The 18,295-nt window shown below is 40.0% G+C and overlaps 1 protein-coding gene across 1 annotated transcript in view; it reads right to left on the bottom strand.

Moving 5' to 3' along the window:
* Positions 1 to 18,295, bottom strand: part of LOC124776158 (dynein axonemal heavy chain 3) — a 1,197,897-nt gene that overhangs the window by 1,159,261 nt on the left and 20,341 nt on the right. Inside the window, exon 5 of the mRNA XM_047250998.1 lies at positions 11,490 to 11,759. Within this exon, the coding sequence (XP_047106954.1) occupies positions 11,490 to 11,759 (270 nt within the window). The remainder of the gene's footprint in view (positions 1 to 11,489; positions 11,760 to 18,295) is intronic.

Raw genomic sequence — 18,295 nt, 5'->3', positions numbered from 1 at the left:
AGCAGTGAAGTACGCAGAAATTTTTGTGCCTGGAGGGCACTGACTGTTTCTAACAACAAGGTGCCATTTCGTAATCGGGAAAAAGACTTTACAGGACCTGCAATTGCGTCAACACCTTTCTGAATAATGAATGGGTTGACCGTGGAGAGGTCTTGACCTTTGTCCGACCGAGAAACAACAAGGAACTGTGGTTTCAATGGAAGAACTGTCTGTGGCTGAGACTCTGGACGTAGGCACTTAACATACTCCCAGAGGGGGAGAAAGGGAAGGAAAGATGTGTCGGTGGGGGGAGGGGGGGGGGGGGGGGGGAAGGTGGGGGATGGGGAGGGATGTGGAAAAGGAAGGTATGCAGCCCGGAAAGGGAGGAGGGCCACACTAGCTCGGGGTCCCGTGTTCGTTACGCACGTATCCACAAAAGAGTTGTGGACCCCCTGGGAAGGGTTTACTATTTAATAGCTATCCCTGTAATATCACTACCCCCCCCCCCCCCCTCTGAGGAGGTGTTTGTACACTTGTCCTAGTTCTGTATATACTCTTTAGAAATTATCTTTATTAATTTATCACTATGAGTAGCGTTTAGAAAAGGACTTTTTGTGCGACTTTGGTTGCCCCCTTCTGCTGTCCCTGAACAGCAATCTCCTGGGGAATACCATGTTAAGTTGTGAAATGGGAGCAAGACTGTTCCTTGCTGCCCCCATACTGTAGTAGACAGTTAAAGACAGCAGTGAGCAGAAAGGAATAGTAAATACGTAAAATCTACCCAAAAGAAAACGCATGGCCCTCCTTTAGATGTAAGCAACAAAATATGCATATGAAGTGCTCCACGAGTGTTAAACCCTTACGCCCTCACCCCTCTTGATCTGTGCATTGACCCTTCTGGAACCCCCCTGCTTATACACTGTGGCTAAAGTTGCAGTGCGTCACAGCACGCCGCTGCCCACTGAGGTCAGTGACCACCGCCGCTGCCACTGCCAACAGCTGATAGCCACAACCCACACTGCCACTAGCAGCATCCCACACCACCGCCGCACCATCCGCCGTCGTCCAAATTTTGTCAAGCAAGCGTTCATCACCCAATTATTGTCATTTTTTAATACAAATCTAACCCCAAAACATGAATAATCAAAATGTATTGTTAAAATTATGTAAGGCCATCCTTCACAGGAGCCCCTCAGTAACTGTCAATTTACCATCCCCTCCAGGCTTCACTCCTGCAGAGGGGAGAAGGGTGTACGGTTGCGGCCGTAATTGATAGGGTTTACTAGTATAAAAATTGGATTTTTATTTTTAACTTGATGTTCATCAGTGCCTTCTGCCTGGCGGTAAGTTGCAGCATCTCAGTCATGTTGCCCAAAACCGGATAGAACCACCCTGAAACTCACGTGTTGAACCATCAGCAGTTAAACTCATGTGTTGTTGACGAGGTAAAGCTACCGAACTGCTCGTCTTACGATTTGACCGACCAATAGGGAGGCTTGGAGGTGGTCAAGTGTGTGTGTGTGTGTGTGTGTGTGTGTGGGGGGGGGGGGGGGGGGGGGGGGGGGGGGGGGGGGGAGTGGAACCGCGGCCAGCTGCCGGGAGCGACACGCCCTTCGCTCTCTTCTGCTGGCAGCTTCCAAACCGACCAGACGCCCTCTTCTCTTGCTCTCTTGGGCAGTAGCCCATTCAGTCACGGCGGCTTCTCCAGGCCTGCCTGTTTACGGCATTAAACTTCCACGCATATAAAAATATGTTTTCTTTATGGGTGCCTACAGCTTTCCCCTCCTGGCCAATGCTGATGCATTAACACGGAGTACAGGCAATAGCATCAATAGAAAATCTGGCACCATCAGATTAGTCAAACAGAACTTTGTTGGGCGAAATATGAATAAAGAATGCAAACACTTGTAAAGTGATGCGTGGCATGCCAGAGGAATAAAATTGTGCGGCACATCAGAGCGCCGTTAGGTACATTCCTTCTGCCAAATCAGCATTTTGAACATGTGCTTGCTGACATCATATGCCAGGTCACAGCATCGGAAGGCTACAGTTATTGCCTCACAGTGGCATACAGGTTCACCAGGTGGCCTGCGGCATTTCCAATTAAGAACATCATAGCAGAAACTGTAGCACAAACGTTTTTTTATGGCTGGATTGCCCACTGATTAGGGATGGCAATACGAAACCTACATCTTCAGAGCATTGGCCACATTATTACGTATGAAGCGCATATGTGCCACAGCACACAACCCCACATCAAACAGCTGAACATCTTCATCAGCAATTAAAAGCACCACTGAGCTGTCACACAACACCAAAATGGACAGAGACATGGCCTGTCATCCTTTTAGTTCTTCAACTAATGTTAACTTTAAGAGTGGTCTGAAGCACACAGCAGCAGCAGGGACAACTGTCACACCATTACACCCACCTGGAGAGTTTTTGCACAGCATGGCAGATGACACAATCATTGCGTCAGACTTCGCCACCCACTTAGGAGAACACATGCGCCAGCTGACACCGACAATGCCTAGAAACCAGCTGGAAAGACACTCATTCACTTTTGCAGCACACATTCTTATGCAATGATACAGCGTGTACGCCACTGCAGTCACCATACGGACAACCGTATCCAGTAGTCAGTATGGACAGCAGTCCTTTCCACATAATGATCAACGATACACACGCCATAGTGGCAATGGATTGGATCAATCCAGCATTTCTGGATGCAACAGATGTTACAACAAACATGGGGCACAAGCCAAAGAAGACAGAAAAATCTGCAATAAGAGGTGTTCCTGCACCCCCCAAGCACACAGAACACCAGGCACTGTGACTCCAAGACTGATATCGAGGATTACTACCCCGCTCCCTGTTAGAACCACTGACACAAGTAGCACACTGTCTGGTTTCGTGAAAGAAGTGGTTAAGAGGGTCAGATGGCAAGTGAAATTCAATTTGTACTATCATAGCACTAAGGGGAGAGTCATGTAGTGACCTATTGTGATGCTCTGTCACAGCAAATGTACAGTCGCACACAAATTTTACATATGTTGGCAGTGTCAACCTGAATCTATGTTTCTGTTCCTCGGTTTACTTTTTGTTTGTTATTCCATGCTTTATATTGTGTGTACATTGATGTTTGTATAACCACAAGCTGTTATCGAGTATACGTGGGAATAAATATCTTGTTTTCTCCAATACCCACAAGTCACGTGTATTCAGATCCCTTGCTGTTCTGACAGACACAAAGCACATGCAGACTGAAGCTTATAACTCAGCAGCAAATGGTTCAGCATAGTATCTACACCGCCAGTTAAAAGGGTCTCTAATGTGCCACAAATTACTTTGTTGGACACAAGCTACTCATTGTCCAACTGGATCTCTGCACTAGTCAAATAAGATCTTAATGCTACAGCAGTAGATATCCTACATATACAAACTGTCTAAGCCTTACTAATTTAAATAAATCCACCTCATGATGGAAGAATAAGTCTCCAAAAAACATAGTTGGAGGATCAGTAATAGAAACTGGTCGCTGTGAGTTTCAATTGCTAAAAAGATGCACTTAACAGAAAGCAAAGTATTAGCTACAAATCTGCTGCAGACAGTGAAATGAAGTGTCAGATCTGGAAGTAGATTGTTGTTGTTGTTGTTGTTGTTGTTGTGGTCTTCAGTCCTAAGACTGGTTTGATGCAGCTCTCCATGCTACTCTATCCTGTACAAGCTTCTTCATCTCCCAGTACCTACTGCAGCCTACATCCTTCTGAATCTGCTTAGTGTATTCATCTCTTGGTCTCCCTCTATGATTTTTACCCTCCACACTGCCCTCCAGTACTAAAGTAGATTGATTTACCAAAAGGAGCAAAATCTCTACCTTGTAAATTTAGTGTAATATTCAGACTTAATAGTAATATCAAAACGTACAAGGCACAACTTGTTCTTAACATTTTAAGTGTCAAAAAGTATTTTTTAGCTTAACAATGAAATACATGTCAGTATGTACTCTTTAGGTACAGGAAAGATAAATTAATCAATTCATTATGTATTTCTAAGTCCACCATTTGTTATACCAGTGAATCAGGAGATAAAAATTAATATGTGGTAGTTCCAAAAGTACATAGCAGGTGATTCAAAAAGAAAGAACAGATCTCAACTGTTTATTACAGACAAACTGGATAGAGGAATGTTCAAAGTTTTGTACAGCTGTTATGTTCTTTGTTTGTAACAACATGTCAACAACACAATAAGACAAATCATTTAGTGTGTTGGAATATGCATGAAGTAAATCCACTGTTCAAGTGCAACGTGCATTCTGCCATTGATTCAGCAAGAGGTAGCCTTTGCACATGAAGATTCATGACTGGCATACAAAATTCATGGAAGTAGATGTAGATGTTGAAAAAGTTAGTTACATATGCAAATGGTAGAACACTAGTTGGCCATGCATCTCTGATGAAAAAGTCGAGCATATCCGAGATGCATTCATAATGAACCATCGGAAGTCCACAAGACGGGCAGGCCAGGAACTTCAACTTTCTCAAAGAATGGTATGGCATATTCTGGAATGACGTCTGCGTATGAAGTTACTGCAGTTACTGCAGGAATTGTGTCCCAGCGGCCATAACAGAAGGTACAAATTTTGTGTTTCAATTCTCCAGAATATGGGGGAGGACACTTTTTCCGAATGATTCATCTTCTCAGACAAATCGACATTTCAGCTATCGGGTAAAGTAAATCATTGTAATGTAAGAATTGTGTGATCTCAAAATCCTGCCATCATCATCAAACATTAAACAGACACCAAAACTGAATGTGTTTTGCACCGACTCTGTTTGCAAAGTTTATGGATCTTTCTTTTTTGCGGAGGAAACTGTGACACAATGACATACCTGGAGGCACTGCAAAAATGGTTGTTTCTTCAGTTTCACGAAGATTCCATGCATGATAGTGCCCTGCCTCGCTTTCACCTTGAATTGCGGCATTGTCTTAACAGCATCACCCATAACAATGAAATGGAAGAGGTGGACCACAAGATGATGTTCACTGCCTTTGGCCTCCCAAGTTACCAGACATCAAATTCTGTGATTTTTTTGTCTGTGGGCATACATAAGAGACGGAATCTTTGTCCTATCTATGGCAGCATCTCTTCAAGAGTTGGGGAATCTAATTGTTGAAGCTGTTGATTCAATAAAGAGGGATATATCGATTTGGGTGTGGAACAAAATGGACTACCATTCTGATGCTTCTCAAGCAACACATGGTGCTCATGTTGAGTGTATTGCATAGTGTCCACACAAACATAAAACTCTAAACCTCCGTCTACCCTGTAACATGCATAATGTGGTACTATCTTCCATAGTTTAACTATAATAGACAATTGAAAGCTGTTCTTTCATCTTGAGTCACACTATATATTTACCAGTGTTACTTATAGGGTTCAAATATTTAATCAATATCATGGTGGTCATTACACAAAAATATTTAGTCTAGTAGCAAAGTGAAGCACAAAGTGTTCCTGCAGCTGAGAAAATATTGACAGGTCTTCACTTGCTGAATTAATAATAATTACAAAGCAGCAACATGAAAATTCACCTGCAACAACAGAATTTGATTAAATTGTTTTATTGCCAATGACTTCTTTCTTGTGGAAAACAGTTCAAAAAAGTAAAATAATTGGAGAACAGTATTTATGTTCCATTTTTTCATTTGACGAATACTGATATTGTGCATGCATTTACTACTTCTTAGATGTTAGATGTTAGAAAATGATGCTCTGCAACAGTGATTTGCATGAGAAACTTTCGCAGATAACTGTAGACATTCAGAGAAAAACACATTAATAGTGTAAATTTCATACACGTAGAGAGAATAATGCTCTTTCAAATGACATTTACTGCAAATGTGGGTCAGGCATTTCATTTAAAATACAAGAGTTTATAAAAGCCATCTTTTTTATTTTCATACTGAACTACAGCTTCAATTCCTCTTCTTTCCTTGTTTTTATATTTTTCCAATACTCCTTCATTTTCTCCCCATGTTGTGTTTTTCTTTCTTCTGTCCATGTTGTTCCTGATTTCTTATTTCTTCTGCATTGAAAGCCTTCTAAATTTAGCATTTTATTCTTAAAAAGGTTCCAGTCAGTTATTTCCAATCCTTTGATGTTGTTTCTTTCTAGTTCTTTCTTTATTTCTGTAATACATGCTACTGTCGATTTCTTCTTCCAGAAATCAGGCACATTTGTTTCCCAAGCCTGTTCTCATTAATTTGGTCGAGGTGTCCAAAAAAGATTAATATTCTTTTAGCCATTCCTTCTGATATTATCTCTCTCTTTTTGTACATCTCCTCATTGCCTCCCATTTTACAGCCAACTGTAGCTTTACTGCACACATTATTTTTCTAACAATCCATCTTTCAAAAACCTCTATCCTGTCCAGCTTATAGTTCACTCTTAGACATTCATATCCATATACACATTCTAGTCATACATCTACATCTACATTGCTACTCTGCAAATCACACCTAACTGCCTGGCAGAGGGTTTATTGAACTACCTTCAAACTAATTCACTAACATTTCATTCTAGAACAGCACGTGGAAGATAAGAACATCTGTGTCTTTTCGTGCAAGCTCTGATTTCCATTATTTAATTATGATGATTGTTCCCCCCTATGAATGTCAAAAATATTTTCGCACGTGAAGGAGAACGGTGATGATTGAAATTTTTCGAGAAGATCCTGCCACAACGAAAAACACCTTTCTTTTAATGATTTCCTCCCCAAACCCTGTACCATGTTCATCACACACTTTTCTCTATTTCTCAATAATAGAAAACGTGCTGCCCTTCTTTGAACTTTCTCGATATTGTTGTGTTCTGCCCACTAATCTAATATAGGGTGCCTTGGAGAGGCGCTTTCTCAGACCCCTAGACAAAAATTCAAGCAAATCGTATTAATGGAGTTTATTATGGAAGGAAATGATTACAATACTGAACTTTGTGAGATATAGACATGTCGCAAGCAAGGAGTGACAGACAAACATAAACAAGCTTTTCAGTATATGAGGGGGGACCCAAAAATAACCGAAATTTGTTTCTAGAAAGCATATACTTTATTGTTTTCAAATACAACCTTAATCTCCTTTGAAGTACTCTCCATTAGCATTAATACACTTGTCAAAACAGTCATTCCAGTGTTCGAAGCACCTTTTAAATTCATCCTCTTTGATACCTGCCAGCACTTTCATGACATTATGTTTTACGTCTTCCACATCTGCAAAGCGCTTCCCTCTCACGTCTCTTTTCATCCTCGGGTATAGGAAGAAGTCCGAGGGTGCTAAATCCGGCAAATAGGGCGCATGGATCATGGTAGTCGTCTTCGTTGAGGCCAAAAACTGGCGAACGCTGAGAACCGTGTGCGCGGGAGCATTGTCTTGATGCAGGAACCACATGCCAGAATCCCACAAAGCCAGATGTTTTCGCGACGAACTTCTATGAAGCCGTTTCATAACCTCCAAATAGAATTCATCGTTTTCACATTCGATTTCACTTGTCAAGGTTTTTTTGGTAGAGGTGAGCCAGGTGACTTCCATTGTGATGACTTGTTTACTTTCTGGATCGTACCCATACCATCATGACTCATCGTTTGTTGAAAAAATGTGGATCATCTTTGAATGCCAGAATGAGATTTTCACTCTGCAGTGGAGTGTGCACTGATATGAAACTTCCTGGCAGATTAAAACTGTGTGCCAGACCGAGACTCGAACTTGGGACCAATTCGAGTCTCGGTCTGGCACACAGTTTTAATCTGCCAGGAAGTTTCATCTTTGAATGAGTCCTTCATTTCGAGACAGGCTTGAACGCGACAATCCCTTTGATCTCCGGTACGAAGCTTTGGCACGAATTTTGCTGCCACTCTTTGCATCCACAAATCGATGGTCCAGATGCGCTGAATTGAGCTCCAGGACAACCCGGACAAGTTCTTGAGCTGGTCGATTGTCCAGTGTCGATCTTCACTGATGAGATCACGGATTTTGTCGATGATGTCTTCGCTTCGAGCAGTTGAAGGTCAACCGGAATGGGGCTGATCTTCAACCACCATTCTCCCTTTTTAAACTGAGAAAACCATTCGTACACTTGCGTTTTACTAAGAGCATAGTCTTTGTAGGCTGCCTGAATCATCACAACAGTTTCTGCTGCGTTCTAGCCAAGCAAGAAACAAAACTTCACTGCCGCACGTTGCTTGTAAGAACTAGCCATTTCCTCGTGTCACGTCTGCACTGTATGCATACTCAAAGAACTGCCAAAGAAACCACACTTCTCACTGTTGGGTGATGTCACGTGGCAGAATGACTCAGCAGAGCTCCTACTACAACACTCTGGCGGCGCAACGTGCTACTACAAGTACACAATGAGCAGCATTACGATTCCAGTTACTTTTGGGTCCCCCCTCGTATACAATTTGTAATACAAGTGGACCAATACAGTTTCATGGAGTGGCCCAAGGTTCCGTCTTATTAATATTATTCCCTTTAACTTGATACTGTCTTCAGAGAACAATTAAACTGTGAGAGCGACATAGCTGATGACCCAAATAAGAGGATTGGCTGAACGCACAATGTGTAAGTCAACTGCAAGAGACATGTGAGTCATGCAACCCAACACTGCACTGTCTCTTGTCGTTCAAGAAAGTGTCAGAATATGAGACAACTTCTACAATTGTAGCTGCTGAATCAATGGTGGCATTCAGGGGATGCACATCTCTCAAACAGTAAATGCCGATGAAGCTCACAAAAAGAGGCTACAAAATCTGGTATCTTGAAGTGCACCCCATTAAATCCAGCACCCCAACAGAAGACTTAAAAAATTGTCAGACGTGTGTGAAAGTAGTGCTAGAGCTGTGTCGATCATTTTTTTAATCAGTTGGTATCACTGTTTTTGATACTTTTTTTACTACTTATGAGTAGACAAAAGGACTGAGAAACCATGGACTTTATTGTCGTGACTGGAAATAGGAAAGGCTTAGCAAAAATATTAGCAAATAAAACTTGCAGAATGCCCATTCTGCAAGCTGCTAAAACATTATGTCAAGTTTTACAACTTTACAATGACTGTTCAGTGCAGCACAGCATTTCAGATTTAGCCAAAATATGTAAAATGTCATCATATTCTGCAGTTCTTCACTTAAGAGGCTCATATCCCATAAATTATTAAAATTTGTGAGATACAAATTTCAGGAAATCTGCATACAAAACAAGAACAGTATCTGAGATGGTCATGTGGGGAACATCTCTAAACTAGGCAACTTCACAGAGGATTACTTGTAAATGATCTGGTGAATAGTGTCTGAAGTTGTGATTTTTGGATGATGCTGTCAAACACAGGAGAACACACAATGTCAGAAAAAGTTTGTGAAATGCACCTGACATTACCACAAATACGTTGTACATAAATGTAACATACTGCACATCAACAGGTGCAAAGACAATGATTACACACTGGCAGTCAAACTAGGTGTGATCTGAAATGGAACAATTGAAAAAAAAAAATTTATAGTGGGAGAGCCAGATTCCAGACAAAGCCAATGGAAGAATCCTAAGGGAATGAAATTCATCCACAGAATCCTCATCTGGCTGAATCTCGAGATTGCTTATCAGTTTGGAATCCTGTGAAGGAAATTTAATAGAGGAGACAGATGAAATCCATTGAAAAACAGCGCATTTCATCATAGATTTATTTCTTGAACATAACAGTGTGACAGATGCTCATCACTGGCACACTTATCAAGCGAAGCACAGTGCATCATGTACAGGTTAACCAATAAAATTCTGAGTGCTTACATTCTGAGAAATGTCAAAATCAGAAAAAAATACATACTTATAGATTAAATACAATTAATTCTTCCCACAGACTATTCATACATGGAACTGAAGAGAGAGAAAATGGTATGGTTATCTGAAGTACTTTCTGTTACACTGCTTGCATAGTATCAATGTAAATGTAGAGTTGGCAAATAATGTGGCTGCAAAGCCTGCAAGGGAATTCTTATATGGCAGACAGAACAATTATTTGCACATTTTCCTGAACATATGGAGATGCAGTTGATCTGGTTTAACATCAGATTTAACGATGGAAAATCCAGGATGGAATGTAGCAATATTATTAGAAGGAAAGTTGTTATTCACCATATAGCAGAGATGCTGAGTTGCAGATAGGCACAACAAAAAGACTCTCACAATTAATGCTTCCAGCCATTAAGGCCTTTGTCAACAGTAGACACACATAAGTGCACGCGCAACACACACACACACACACACACACACACAGGCAAACGCAACCACACCCGACTGCAGTCTCAGGCAACTGCAACTGGTTTCAATTGCCTGAGACTGCAGTCGGGTGTGGTGTGTGTGCATATGTGTGTCTATTATTGACAAAGGCCTTAATGGCCAAAAGCTTTAATTGTGAGGATCTTCTTGATGTGCCTATCTGTGACTCAGCATCTCCACTATATGGTGAGTAGCAACTTTCCTTCTCATAATATTGTTAACACAGCAGTAGTGGAACCTATCAGTAAATCGTTTATCAAGCAAGGTGTCTTATTATAGAGGTCACTAACCCATTATTGTATACAGTGGAACTGGTGGTAGTGGTAGTCAGTTTGATTTTCATCGTCAGCATATGACTCGCAATATGAGAAGTGATACAGTGTGAGGTTCTTCACACATCCAATTGTATCCCTTTTAAACAATGCTAAAATAGAGAGGAGGCAGTGAAAAGTGACAGAATAAGTGTAAACCGAACAATGCTATTCCATATTCTGCAACTGCTTAGAAATCCAAACACAAACTACTGAAAAAGTTATAAATTATTATCCGGATTATTATGGATACCCAATTTTAGCATCACAATTCTTAATGAAATATGATGGCATATTCAAATTTTGTTGTTTGAATGCATTATTTGGAAGATAATGGAGGCAGTTTTACTGCTGTCCCCCCCCCCTCCCCCTCCCCCAAATGTCGTTATCGTCCACTGCTATCTTTGATGCAGTACTCTTGAATAGTTCTGACCTGGGACTGAAATCTGACAAGACTAATAAGATATTAAAATATGCTGATGCATAAAAGTTAAATGTGAATGAGTCATCATGATAAGTACATCTGGTATGAACTTCTGAGAGAATAATTTATTTAGGAATTGGAAAGTCAATTACTCTGTTTAAACTACTACACTAATTACATCATTATCTGCAAGAGACACAATTAAAACTATTAAAACACGTCTTCAATACTTTCAAGAATAAACATCTAAGACTCGCTGATAAGATGCAGCCGAATAATGGTCTTGGCTTTGAGTTCATATAGGACAGCAATAAACAACAGGCAAGGACACAACATAAAAAGTCTAAAAGTGATGTTCAGAATGGCATTCTACGACTTAAAATGTGACAGAAACATGTGTTTTTTACATGTTTTACACAATTCCACAAAGTAGTCTTAAAAACACTTACCCCGTATTCCACAATTCCTGCAGAGAAACAAATACTGGATGCCCCACAAAAAGTTTTTTGGACATGAACTGACGTGCAATAATGCAAGACGTATGCCATGGAACAGGTGACCGTATCACCTTTCTTGGATACTGCAGAGGGTATGTCTCTATTTTGAGACGAATTTTCTCTTGTGGATCATGGAGAATGTATTCAATAATGGCTTGACGTAAACTTCTGTTGTAATTCGACAATATATCTGATTCACACTCTTCTATAATATGTTGGAACCTAAAATAAAAAAAAATTACAAATATGTTGTTTTAAACTTAATGTTATTTTATATCTTTACCGGGCCAAGGAAACAATTTGTGTGACAGCAGTGATAAAAATGAGTAATGTGGTTTAGTTACTGTTTGTCTAGAAAGTATATTTACAGACATACAAATTTTTAAAATAAGGCTTTATCAATTAACAAGTTACATTGTAACACATTCAGAACAAAACATTTAAAATGTTAAGTTATAATTTGACAGCTTACGATCTGTCTCTCTGTCGTCCTCTCTTTTTTTTTTCAGTAGCATCAATCTGATACTTCCCATTTATTTTGTCAACCTCACATGACTCCATAGCTTTATGGCAATTTTCTGACCTCTGTTTTCAACATCCTCGGAGTCTTTTGTGGTGGCATGCTCCAATAACATCTTCTCAGTACACAAGCCACATAACTTCAAATAAGACATTCGGATATTTGACAGATTTCTGCACCACTGCTGCCGAGAGTATAAACAACTGACTGCTGGGACTGGCATAGTGCTCCAATTATACAGGCACAACTGTCGCATCTCGAACATTCCAGAGAGGGCTGAAGAGACGTATGTGCAGAAAGGTAAGTCAGGCAGTTTGTAGCAGTTCTGGTCCACCACAGGAACAATGACATCAGGTGGAACGAGAGGCCAGAACCACGTCTGAAACTGATGGTCCTGCCTCCCTTCAAGCATAGAGCACCCGTTTTTGCCTCTGCTCGATATCCAAAGCTGGTTCCCGTGCCCTCCTAACTGCGTACCCCTGTTCTATGATTAAATTAATGTGGTTTACTCTAATTTGGCTGCCTCCTTTATAACGGAATCCCAATATGATGATGCACGAGCCAAAACTCTCTTCTTTTGAAGTTGTATTTCACATGCATTTGTCAGGCAATGCTCGTTTATAGCTGACTTCTCATGTTCCCTATGTTTAATACGTTGCTAGTTCTCCGTACATAGCTCTGCAACAGTGCAAATTGTTCGATCTATATACATGCTGCCACATTTGCATGAGATAACTATACACACCAACCATACAAACAGTTATGTCATGTTTGACAGAGCGTAACATCTCTTGCATCTTGAGGCTGTCTATGTACTCGTATCTGCTGCCCATGTCCTAACTTGCAGCTCGTTACCCCACAGTATGGTAGGAGAGCAGTTGGCTCGGCCTCTGCTGCCGATTCACAATGCGTCCTTCAGAAAAAGTGACACTACATCCAAACTAACCATAATGCAAATGTCCTGGCAGATTAAAACCGTGTGTCGGACTGAGACTCGAACTCGAGACCTTTGCCTTTCGCGGGCAAATGCTCTACTGACTGAGCTACCCGAGCACGACTCACACCCCGTCCTCACAGCATTACTTTTGCCAGTACCTCGTCTCCTACCTTCCAAACTTTACAGAAGCTCTCCTGGTTCGCAGGAGAGAACAAACTGAAAAAGTTTTAACAGAGACCAGGGGTATACACATAGGAGAGCTTGAGGGCAGGCTTTAGACATCGAGCAGAAGCAAAGACAGATGCTTGACACTTGTAGGGGGCGTAGGAAGACACCTGGCAACACGGACCAGAACCGCTATGAGCTGCCCAAATCACCTTTCCACAAATGCATCACTTCAGCCCACCCAGGAAGGTTCCAAATGCTGCAATTGGCCCTCATATAAGCCAGAACACCATGCCGCCCTTGTAATCACTGATTTCTTTACTCCAGATGGCAATGATGGAAACAGCTGTCAAAGGCTTCAGTGTTCCATTTGAAGTGATGCAGCTTGTGAACTGAGAAGATTTTATCCTTGTATGAGAATTACTGATATTAAGATCCAAAGTTGGATGGAGACATCAAGCTGAATACAGAGAATAAAAAACTGAAAGGCCACCGTCAGAATGCAGAATCGATACACTTTTAAAATATGTAAGTGTAATTTCTTTGGCTCAGTATCATTGAGTAAAAGTGCACGGAAAGGAAAGCATTGTCGATATGTTAGATGATAAAGAACATGTGTACAAGGTTTGGGTAGTATTCTGAAAGACACTCATTGTTGGTGGACTTAGAAACCAAAGATAAGGAGCTTTCAGAACTTGGGAGTGTTCACTGAAGATGTTAGCCTAAAACTGTCCAAAGAGTACAGAATTATAGTGTGAATAATGAGCTTCTGTATAAAGTGATGATAATTAAATGAAAACAACTAACATGAAAATTAAAGAACTTTGAATGACAATTCCAGTAGTTAAAATGAGAACTGGTTCACAAAATAGACATTATTGGAATGAAAATCCCAAGAAGAATCATGTTAACTTTAGCACAACCAATATATTTCATCTAGCTGTGACCGTTAAAAGAATTTTTATTCCCAACGGTTCTTCCTTTTATAGTTCACAATTTCACAATGAGTTAAGGACAATGAAAGGTAAAAATGATTAACTGCAACATGTGATAGTTTTCAGTACAGGGATTATCCCCTTTATGTTTTGAACTACAATAAAAACAGAATTTATAGTATCTTTCATACACCAGATTAATTTCAGTAGTTTGATTCCATCATTTATTCTAAAGCAAAGCATCAGTACAGATATGTACAGTAGCATTAAACCATGGGTTGTCAGTAAGTGATAAAAGGCTCTCTATTCAAAATTGAATTTGCTGTCAAAGTCAAGAGCAATCCAGATAAAATAAATTTTACAAAGGAAGTAGTTCACAAATAAGGACATGTGACAATACGTCATCATGAGTGCAAAAATTAAACTAAAACAAAAGTTATGCATTAGGAATTGCAGTACTTAAATACATATCAACATACAGCATAATGTGTCACACAGCAAAACAAAATTCCTTGTGGGGTAGTTTTGTAGCACTGGCAACAGAAGTAATATCTTTAGAAGGACCAGGAAAGTGCAAATTTTGTAACTCCGTTTATTACTGTGCACATGAAATGTGAGAACTGGGTGGGGAGGTGCCCCCGGCTGCGACATATCATTATTTTAACTTAAAGTTATAGATTAGGCAACTCAAGTGATTAGGATGGGTACTAGGGAAATTATTCTACATGCTTTGTCTAAAAATTACTTTGATCATTTAATCAAAGAACTGACTTGTGGAGATCAACATCTCAGACCTGCTGATGACAAACAGACATGAACTTTTCAATTCAGTTAGCGTAGACCATGGAAATGATTATCATAAGGCAGTTACAACAATGCTGAAAATGGGTGTAAACAGAATTTAAAAAAGGTAGGAAGAGCTTTCTGTTTAGCAAGAGCAACAAAAGAAAGATTTTAGATTACCTCAGTAGTCAACGTGAAAATTTCATCTGCAGCACTGACAGTGTTGAACATCAATGCACAAACTTCAAGACCATCATACAATAATGCTTTATGCATATATGTGGCAAGCAAAATAGTGAAGGATTTAAATGGACCAATGTTATGTGAAAATCATATTAGTAAGGTGCTACGAAATCAAACAGAGCTTCACAGCAAATTTAAATGTAGCCAAAGGCTCACAAACAAACAAAACCTAAATGAAGCCAAAACTGGCATAAGAAGAGCCATGTGTGAAGCGTTCAATGAATTTCAAAGTAAAATTTTATCTACCTGGAGAGTAGATTTCTGATCTCCAGAAAATAATATGTGAAAACAAAACATGCTCCAAAATTCTACAACACAGTGACATCAAAGATATAAGCCTATAATTTTATATCATTAGAGAAAATCCTAGGAAGTTTCAGACTTACGTTAAATCAGTAAGCAGATTGAAGCAATCTATCCAGACACTCTGTGACCATAATGGGACTAAGAGACTGAAATGGAGAATGACACAGAAAAGGCTGAAGTACTAAATGTCTTTCTCCGAAATGGTTTCACAAAGAAAGTTGACACTTTAGTCCCTCCTTTAAACTGATGCGCAAACAAATGTCAAAATAAGTGATCATGGCTTACAAAAGCAACTGAAATTGCTCAATAGAGGAAATGCCACTGGACCTGATGAGATACCCGTTAGATTCTACACAGGGTATGCAAAAGAACTTGCCCCTTTCCAGCAGCTGTTTAACATATGTCTCTACAGGAACGAAATGTTCCTAACAAATAGAAAAAGTCACAGGTCACTCCCATTTTCATGAATGATCATCAGACGCACAACATTATAGGCCTACATCTCTGATGTCAGTCTGTTGTAGAATTTTCGAACATGTTTAATGCTTGCATATTATGTCATTTCTGGAAACCAAGCAAAAATCTCATCTGTAAGAATAAACACGGTTCCAAAAATGACAGTGTGAAACCCAGCTCATTCTGTTCATCCATGAGGTCCATAAACCATTAGATACAGGCTACCAGGTAGATGCCACATCCTTCGACTTCTTGAATGCATTCGACACAGTTCTGCACTGCTGCCTAATGAGCGAAAAATAAGTGTATGGAATATCAAATCAACTGTACGACTGGATTGAAGAGCTTCTAGCAAACAGAACGTTCTGAATGGAAAGAACTCTTCAGATGTAAAAGCAACTTCAGACATGCTCCAAGGGAGTGTTATACAATCATTGCTTTTCACAATAAATACAAATGACTCAGTACATAATGTTAGAAGCTACCTGAGGCTTTTCACAGATGAAGCTGTTGTATACAGAGAAGCTGGAACACTAAAAAATTAACAGTGAATTGCAGGAAGATCTCCAGATGATTTATGCTCATTGCATGGATTAGTCATTAACTGTCAACAAAATAAATATAATGCATTGGGAACACATGGACATAAAGGCCATTTATTGTATGTTTTTGTAATTGCAGAACAGCCATTGGAAGCTGTTACTTTCATAAAATAACTACAATTATGGTTATGGATCAATTTAAAGTGTAACAATCACACAAAACTAATCATAGGCAATGTAGATGCCACACTTAGATTCACTGGGACAACCCTCAAGAAATATAGTCAATCTACAAAGAAAGTACCTCACATAACTTTCGGCCAACCAATACTTGAATATTTCTCATCAGTCTGGTATACCTATGCTACTGAAACATGCACCCTCACAAAAAGAGAATCATCAAGGCTGCAAGCAGCAGAGATGAAATTTCTTAGATCAACCATCCAGAAGACCAAGATGGACTAGTTAAGGAATGAGGAGGTGAGGAAAGAAGCCAGAATAAAGACATCCCTATTAGATCAAATTGGTGCATCTAGACTTCGATGTGATGAGAATGGTGTCAACTAGAACAGTTAAAATAAAGTTGGAAAGACAGGTGGATGGGAAAAGAACACAAGGGAGACTTCAAACCCGAGGGATGGACTTGATCGAGGCTGATCTAATGACCAGAGGATGGACAGTGGATGATGTCATCTGTGAACAGGCGTATCTGGACAGGACGAAGTGGAAGATGCTCATTACCAGTACCCGGGAAACTGGAACTGTTGAATGATGATGATGAGTCTGGTATGCATAACAGACAGGAGATAGAGAAGCTCCAGAGAAGACAGAGTATTTCATCACTAGTTCACTTAGTAAGTATGAATGCATCACGGAGATGTTCAATTAACTCCAGTTCCAGTTGCTGCATATGAGGCAATCTGCATCATATTATGGTCTCCATCAGACTACCTTCCATTAGGAATGTGGGTGCACTCGGCAACTGTGATACGATTTATAAATGATACAGCACAGCAATCTGTAGTCCTTTTCTGCAGGTTTTATTTGGCAAATCTAGATTTCGGTTAGTTCTTAGCCATCATCAATGCACTATTTCATAGCATCAATGCAAGTCAGTTCCCTGTTGTTCGGGCGTCTGTCACAGTTCTTTCAAGATTACTGTATAGCAGTAGTCTTGAAGGAACTGTGACAGACACCCAAAGAACAGGGAACTGACATGCATTCATACTATGAAATACTGCATTGATAATGGCTAGGCACAAGCCAAATCTAGATTTGCCAAATAAAACCTGCAAAAATGGACAACTGATTGCTGTGCCCTATCATTTGTAAATATTATGGTCTACTGTTAAAAGTTCTGAGAGTGCATATTCCTAAAAGAGTCACTAATATATTGCTTCATCCTATGTACATCTCACAAAAAGACAATAAAGATAAAATTAAAGAGATCTGAGTCCACACGGAGCCTTACTAGTGATATTTCTCCTTAGGAAATGCATGCAACTGGAATAGCAAAAGGGGGAAGTGACAGTGGTACACTAAGTACCCTCCGCCACACACCTTCTACAATATAGATGTAAATGCAGGTATAGACAAATCCTTCTGTTTAGTTTCTTGGTTTCATGTAGTGGTTCCATCTTTATTTTTCTGATCAGCCATTCTTTATTACATACTCCGGTTATCACCTGATGACTTGTTTAACGCAACCTGTGTAAAAATGGACAAAGAGACTTCAGCAATAAAGAGAAGACTTCTTCAAGTGATACTATAAAAGGGAAAATGAACGGTCAGATTCAGGTGTACAACTGAATAGCAGGACACAGAGCAGCATAATGGATGGTGTGGTTGTTGTTGTTGTTGTTGTTGTTGTT

This window comes from Schistocerca piceifrons, chromosome 2, assembly GCF_021461385.2.
Source record: "Schistocerca piceifrons isolate TAMUIC-IGC-003096 chromosome 2, iqSchPice1.1, whole genome shotgun sequence".
In the NCBI taxonomy this organism is placed as follows: Eukaryota; Metazoa; Arthropoda; class Insecta; order Orthoptera; family Acrididae; genus Schistocerca; species Schistocerca piceifrons.
Note: the sequence above shows the minus strand (reverse complement) of the source record. Positions and strands in the feature narration are given on the sequence as shown.